The 7659-nt window shown below is 49.6% G+C and overlaps 1 protein-coding gene across 4 annotated transcripts in view; it reads left to right on the top strand.

Moving 5' to 3' along the window:
* Window positions 1–7659, top strand: part of Afap1 (actin filament associated protein 1) — a 110360-nt gene that overhangs the window by 74995 nt on the left and 27706 nt on the right. For all 4 annotated transcript variants that reach the window (XM_021163597.1, XM_029477636.1, XM_021163595.2 and 1 more), the window contains exons 9-10: window positions 1187–1336; window positions 7073–7284. In XM_021163597.1, the coding sequence (XP_021019256.1) occupies window positions 1187–1336; window positions 7073–7284 (362 nt within the window). The remainder of the gene's footprint in view (window positions 1–1186; window positions 1337–7072; window positions 7285–7659) is intronic.

The raw sequence follows: 7659 nt of genomic DNA on the forward strand, positions 1-7659 counted from the left end.
AACTCACTTTGTAGACCAGGCTGGCCTCGAACTCAGAAATCCGCCTGCCTCTGCCTCCCGAGTGCTGGGATTAAAGGCGTGCGCCACCACGCCCGGCTCTAGCATGTGACATTCTTAAGAGACTGAGATGGGCTGACTAGCCTTTGCGCGGAGTTGCACTCGAGTAGAAGGATCAGGTCCCTCAGCTCTGAGTGGGCCCTTACGCATCCATTCCGACTTAGAAGTCTGAGTCTCATCCTGTGATTCAGCTCAACTCATGGATGAAACCTTGAGGGGAGGAAAGGGCTACACATGTCTGAGTAGGAGCAAATTCAGGAAACCAGCTCATAGTCAGCTTCCCTCTGTGGCCTGGTCTAGAGAGATGAGAACTGCCCTGTGCCAGAACCAGGAGTCATTAACACTGGCATGGACTCTGCACCAAGGTACTGCATATGGTAGTCCACAATTTCCAGGTCTTCTGATTTCTGCATAAGACAAGAGTTCTTATTGCACAGCATGTTTCTAGGTTTATATGCTAACAGTTCGTTCCTAGCCATCACTGTCCTGATTAAAATGTGAGGTGATGGATCGAAAGGTGGGCTCTGGTCTGAGAGCTCTGCACAGAGAAGCTCAGCGTAGTGTCCAAAATGGACAGGATAGACCCCTAATGAGGACCCACGTTCCTCTTCCTTTCTTTAGGACCCGCCCCTTGTCAGCCAGGCTACTGCGGCAGTGGTACCAGCTCCCCTTGGTTCCTTGGGCCCCTGCATCTTAACACACTGATGATTTGTGTCAGCCTGGGAGTTGCTTCTTCTGAGACAGGCATATCTCATTCTTTACATCTGAGCACTCAACTCTGCCCTGGGCAGGCTCTGTGCGACCATTCACCCGTTCACCTGTTCTCCAAGGAACTCATGTCTCCATGTGGGTTTTGCCATCCTTTGTTGCCGTTGAGTAGGTCATGTATGTATGGTAATGCTCACATGCCTGTATGCACATGTGTTCATACCTGATCCTCTGTGCAGTGCAGGCTTCCTGAGTATAGCCATATCCTTCTGCGGCCCCAGCATCTGGATCCCCAGCTGGCTCGTCACAGGTGTTCATGTGTACGATGAGTGACAGTTTGGAGAGGAGGAAATGCTTGGCCATCAGTGCTGTGACTTTCCCACTTAACACCAATGGTTAAGACACACTTTTGTGTTGACAGCAAAGAGGAAGAAACCTTCCAAGTCAGAAGCCAAGGGGACTGTGTCCAAGGTCACTGGGAAGAAAATTACCAAGATCATCGGTCTGGGAAAGAAGAAGCCATCCACAGACGAGCAGACGTCATCAGCAGAGGAGGATGTGCCCACTTGTGGTAAGACCCTGCCGTGTGTCAGCAGACTATCCCTGGGTGTGCTCTGGGGCTGTCTGAAGTGTGGAGAGCAGTTTCAGCCTTTAGTAATAGCAGTATCTCCAAGGGCTTGTGATGCTGGTCCATGGTTTTTTCAAGGTAAATACCAATGTTCTCTGTCTAATGATGCCACCTTCCCCAAGTCCATGCCAGTGTTTCCAGACTCGGACACAGGCACCAAACAGGCCAAAGCTCTAGAACTGAGTCTCCTTCGGGTCACACCTAGGACTTACGTTGCAGACAGAGCTGTGTGGCCATCTCATGTTCACAGTGTTGTCTTCTGTCTGTCTGTCTCTGTCTCTGTCCCCCACCCCCAGTGTGTATGTATGTGTGATGCTATTTTGTCAGAGACTCGGTAAAGCATATGGTCTATAGCAGTCACCTAGCCAGTCTTGCCCGCCTGGTGTCTGGGCTAAAGAGAGGAGCCGACCAAGGACAGGAACCAGAGGAACGCGTATGTAACAGCCAGCTGTGCCCACCGTGTGGAGAGCAAAGCAGTGGAGGGCGGTGCCATGGCACCTAAGTTAGCCTGTGGGCAGGCTGTTGGGTACAACGTCCACAAGAGTGGTAGCAACACCACACTGTAACAGTCCTAGTAGCCACATTTAGGGGAACCGAGTAGCTCTTTCAAGGAGGAAAACTTCACAAATGCAAAGGAATGTTTGCCTTTCGGGTTTGTTTTGTTTATAGTAGAGATGCTCTAGGCTAGTGTCCTACCTCCAGGCCCTTTCCTTCCTTAAAAATATCAAGAATGGAGCCTGGCATGGGGGTACATGCCTGTAATCCTAGTACCAAGGGGGCAGAAGCATAGAGGGTTATTGCTAATAAGGCCAGCCTGGGCTACTCTGGGCTAGGCTGGACTAGTCTGGGCGATCCTGGGCTATGTACTGAGTACTAACCAGCCACAGCAACATAGTAAGACCCTATACCAGAACAAAACAAGACGAGGAATACGCCCTTGTAGGTTACAATTCAGAGTCTGCTTCCCATCAATGTGAACACACGCTTCCTTCAGAGTCATTCTGTTTACAATCCCCTCTTTCTTACTGATCCCCCTCCTTGGGTGTCGAGTCAGGAAAGAATGATAGCATCCATAGGTACCAGGAGCTACATGCACCCCAGATCCCTGGACTATTTATCATCAAGTAGTTGCTGGGAACAGGACAGAATCAGGTCAGCTGGTAATGAAGGTTTCCATGTCATATTCCTTTCTATGAGGAGAGAACTTGGCTGGAGTGCAGACAGCTGGACAAAGCTGTGACAGAGTTGGGAGAGGCTGGGGACACTGCCACACTGCTCCTGGCCAACCTCTCCATCTTCCTGGAGTTCTTGGGTACATAGTCTTTCTTCCTGCCTTTGTCATCAGCCCTTGTGATGACAGCAGTCTGGAGTTAAGGAGAGTTTAGCTTCTGTTTTTTTTTTTTTTTCTTTTTTCAACTGATCTAGGTTAGAGATAATAAGAAATTATTTTTTGAGACACGGTCTCACCATATACACCAGGCAGGTCTTGAACTCACAGAGATCTGCCTGCTGCATCTGTCTCTTGAGCACCGGGATTCAAGGCTAGAGGTAGAAATGCTTTTAGGAGGAATGGTTGTGTATTAACATGGCAAGGCAGGTCAGAGGTCACAGTCTGGGCCCTCCTCTTGCAGAGGAGGATGGCGTGCCTCAGAGAAGTCATGAGTCTCGGGCCTCAGCAGAATTGGTGGCCCCTGCCCTCACAAGCGGGTGACTCCACTCCCCCAATACTCTCTGACTCCCTGTAAGTCATGGCACTTCCTTATCAGAAGAGCACAGTGTTGCCGGCCTCCCCATAGATGGGTTGTTTGCTCTGTTACTGTCTCCATGCTAGTCAGTTTCTTGAGAGCTTGAGTGATTCTGAGAGCAGGGGCCTGAGGCTTTGCTGGTCACAGCTCTGGCTTCTGCCGAGACAATGTCCTCTGTCCGCACAACTCTAAAATGGACACGCAGCTCTCTGCCAGACCAGAGGTAAGGGTAAGTGTCTCTAGGGAACAGGGAACAATGGCCATTTTCAGCCTTTCAGAGCAGCTGCAGGGCTCTCAGCAGAGGAAGGGAGCTGGACTGGGGCCCGGGGGGGACTGACCCTGCCAAGCTGAGCCCCTGCAGCTGCTGGGAGACAGTGCTAAGCTGATGGGGCCAGAAGGGCAGAGCAGCTGAGCGGGCAGAAAAGGGTCCCGGGAATTACTGAGCTGATCTTGGTGCACACCTGTGCACTGCAGTCTGGTTAAGCTAGATGGGGTGCTGTGGTTTCCTGGGGTGCTCTTGCAGGGCTTTCGTGGGTGGGGATCAGAGCTACAGAGGTAGCTGGGTGGCCCTAGGTGCCATCTTCATTCCTTGAGAGGCCTTTGAGGGATGCATTAGTGTTGGTCTGGGCAGCTTGTTTGCAGCTCTCCGGGTAATGTATCCAAGAGACACACCAAGACTCCAAACCCAAGTTTGTTTGTTTGTTTGTTTGTTTGTTTGTTTGTTTTCTTTTTTTTCTGGCCTTCCATGGTCCGACAAAGTCCCAGGGTTCTTGTTATTCTATAAGCAAAGCTGTGAGACCTGGAAATGTACCCTCCCTCCAGCCCTCCTGCTGTCTGTCTACCCTCTCTCTGCCCCACCCAGGTGCCTTATACTTGTCGCATCGTCCTGAGTACAAGCACAAAGGCCTCCTCTCGCTGTCTACCTGGGAGCTCAGACTGGTCCAAGCCTCATTGCATTGCTAGATTATGACACTGCTCTGCAGTGTCCCCATCACTCAGCGCAGGGCCCAGAAGATGCTGGCAAGGCCACTCATTGCTTTGGGGATTCGGGCTGCTTGTCTGGGATGTGGGCTCCAACAGTTCCTTGGTTTCTGTGAGCATGGGGGGTGAACTGGGCAGGGGCTAAGAGCCTGTGTTACCACCACTGTCTATTCTTTACTGTGCTGTGCTTTATAGTCAACTAAACACATCTGCACATTCAGCCCTGCTCAGGCTCGGGTGAAAAATGTAGACTTTGAGGCCTGTAGAGTTAGTTAACTTTAGAATTCAAACGAGACCTTGTTTAATCTTGCCTTTCTTTCTGTAGAATTTGGAGTGGAAAGAATCTCAAAATATTAAACTGAAATTACCCAGTTTTTAATATATATCAGCACATTACTATAATAGAAGTGGGATTATAAAAAAATAGAAAAAGAATAAAAACCAATGGAAAAATCAAACAACAAATCCCTCATCTAATTGTTCCCCCCCCCGGAAGCCTCCAAGCCCGTCCAAGTCCAGGTCTTAAGGTCCTAGCTGCACTATGGCGCCCTCTGGTGGCAGATGTCTGCTTTAGCTGGAAGATCTGGCAGATCTCCTTAGCAAGGCGTTGTTGGTACAGGACTGGGACCCACCCTTTGACTTGATCCCCTCCTGACCTTATTCACCTCTGTGTTCCCTCCCCAAGAAAATGAAAACTTGGGAATCACTTCTTGAGAAAGTGAGGTGCCATGGGGGCCTGTTGACAAACACAGCTGTGGACATGTCTGAGTTTCCTGCTTCTCTCACTCTCTCTCTGTGAAACTTAAATCCCAAGAATGTATTAAAATATGGTAACTTCCCATGAAGTCATGCTTTAACTTAAGGGAGGACCTGTCTCATGCAATCATCCTTCTATGGCTGAAATGTTGGGAAAGCGGCAGCATCTGGTGACTGTGGGCAGACTCCATCCGGAGCGAGGAGCGAGGAGCGGGCTGGTGCTGCTGTCAGTTCTGCCCAGGCTGGCGTCTGAGACTATCTGCTCGAGGCTCTCTACAGTGCGGTCACTGGAGGGTCTTGTGCCACTAGATCTCTAATCCTTGCTTAGGCCCAGCCACAGACAACTCAGCCGACTTACACACGATGCATCTTTTCCCTGTCTGGCAGCTTCATGAAGCCCATATGCCCTAGAGTTCAGAGCTTTTTTTGTTTTTAAAGGCAAGGTCTTCATGTGTCATACAGATTCATCTTGACCTCATGTCCTGCAACTTCCCGAGTACTGAAAATATATGTGCTACCACACTGGTTAGTTTTTTTGTTTGTTTCTGGTTTTGGTTGTTGTTGAGACGGGGTCTTATTATATAGCCCAGGTTGGCTCTGAACTCATGATCTCTCTGAGCCTCCCTGCTGTATGCTGGGATCACAGGCATGTGCCTCCACTCCCCATCCAGAGTGGCTCTGTAACAGTGGATAAAGAACCCATGCACATATGATCCATGTCTCCAGAATATGTCAAGTTAGTTCAGGCCTTCCTGCCATCCTGTTTGTGGGTTCAGAAAACACTTAGGCTCTGTTAACAGGTGACGTCTACTCAGAGAGGTCCAGCGCCTGGCTCTCGGTGTGATTGATTGCTGTTGATAGCCTTCAAAACAGTTCTAGTAAGATGTTCATCTGACTGCATTTTAAAGTAGGGCTTTACTTCTTTCTTTTAAAACATTAATGAATCAGAACAGTCCCATCTATACATTAAAAGCCTTTAAAAAGAATAATATCATTTAACTGCGGTTTCTCAAGCGAAACCTGCAGCTGTACTGGGAACAATCCCCCTTATCTGTCTTTGATTTTATGTAGGCATCAGGTCTGGCTATGGCCTCTGGTAGGGCACCCCACATCTTAAGGTGCCTTCCTTCTCCTTCCTAGATGGCCCTTGAAGAAAAATGTTTAGAAGCTCCCCGAACACAAGAGTCCCCTTTTCTGGTGCTCACAGGCTTCTGTCTTGGTGTCTGTGGCATCAGAGATTCTTCGCCTCACGAGGCAAGTGTCAATCAGTCTTTGTTCAGCAAGAGATGCACGTTAGAGTGTTAGAGTGTGTGGACTCAGGAGGCCCCCAGCCAGAGAAGGACTCACATTTTGCATATGTGGGTACTCATTGGGAATATATCTTGAAGAAATACTCATCAGAGGTGTGCAGACTTTCATCTGAGCACTAAGCGTGTGAGTAATTATGTGTGCAAGACCTGGAAGAAGCTGAGCGACACCCAGCCTTCTCCATTATCCTCCTTTTTACCCGCTGGTCACCCTTTCCCTGTCTAATCCTTTCTGAATCTCGGAGAGATGGTGTGCACACAGTGGGACAGTTGGAGGCCATAGTAGGACAACTGCCACAGATGCCACAGTCAGCTTTCATCTGGGTTAGTCTCTCCAGGAGATGAAGCTCTGGCTTCCCCAAGCAGGGATGGGACATAGAGACCAGGAGGAGGCCTTGGGCTGTGGGTGGGGAGCTCATACCAGCCATGTTCCGTCATTTGCTGGAACATATCCAGTGCTGGGGAGTTTACCACTCCCCGGGCCTCCCACTTCCTGGAGAGTTTTCATCTTCTGATACTTTTATTTCTGTCTCCCATGCTCTGCTTACAGCATTTGCAGCTGGGTCATCTTGCATGTGATTTCTCTTCCATTATGTGCAGGCAGCTGTCATCCCTTCCTCGCCACCCCATGTCCATTGTCACTGTCTCAAGGTGGTTTCCAGGTTCCTGTGTAGACACCAAGGAGCTGAAACTGGTCCTTATACCATGCAGTGGGTTCTGTCCGGGGAAGAGCCTCCAGATCCCGTTGAAAGCCAGCTGTGTAATAATGACTCTCTTTATGAGCATTTAAAACCTGGATGTGAGCGTGTGTTTCATGCATTCTGTAAAAGACCACAGACAAGGGACGTGGCTTCCTCAGGAGCCTGAGCTGTGGCATCCTCTCCTTGCAGGCTACCTGAATGTGCTCTCTAACAGCCGCTGGCGGGAGCGCTGGTGCAGAGTGAAGGACAGCAAACTCATTCTCCACAAGGACAGGGCTGACCTGAAGACCCACCTTGTCTCCATCCCCCTCCGTGGCTGCGAGGTGATCCCGGGCCTGGATTCTAAGCACCCGTTGACCTTCCGGCTGCTTCGAAACGGACAGGAGGTGGCTGTTCTAGAGGTATGGGATTCCCTGGGGCTGGTATCCAGAGAGGTGTACACAGATTCTGTCAACACCATGATTAGGTCTTCTGCAGAAGACCCTAGCTCCCTGTAGGGACTGATTTTGATCCAGCCCCTTCCCTCCCTTGGCTAATTCTGTTTTGCGTTGTCTTCAGGGTTTCTCTTTTGGAGAGTCAGGGACGATACAGGCTTCCAAGAGCATCATGCATGACAACTTTGCTTGCCACAGCCAAATGCCTAGCTCCAAATAACAGGCCACTTTCTCTCTTCTCTTTTCTTCTCTTTCTTCCTTCCTTCCTTTCTTCCTTCCTTCCTTTCTTTCTTCCTTCCTTCCTTCCTTCCTTTCTTTCTTTCTTTCTTTCTTTCTTTCTTT

The sequence above is a fragment of the Mus caroli genome, chromosome 5, assembly GCF_900094665.2.
Source record: "Mus caroli chromosome 5, CAROLI_EIJ_v1.1, whole genome shotgun sequence".
NCBI lineage: Eukaryota > Metazoa > Chordata > Mammalia > Rodentia > Muridae > Mus > Mus caroli.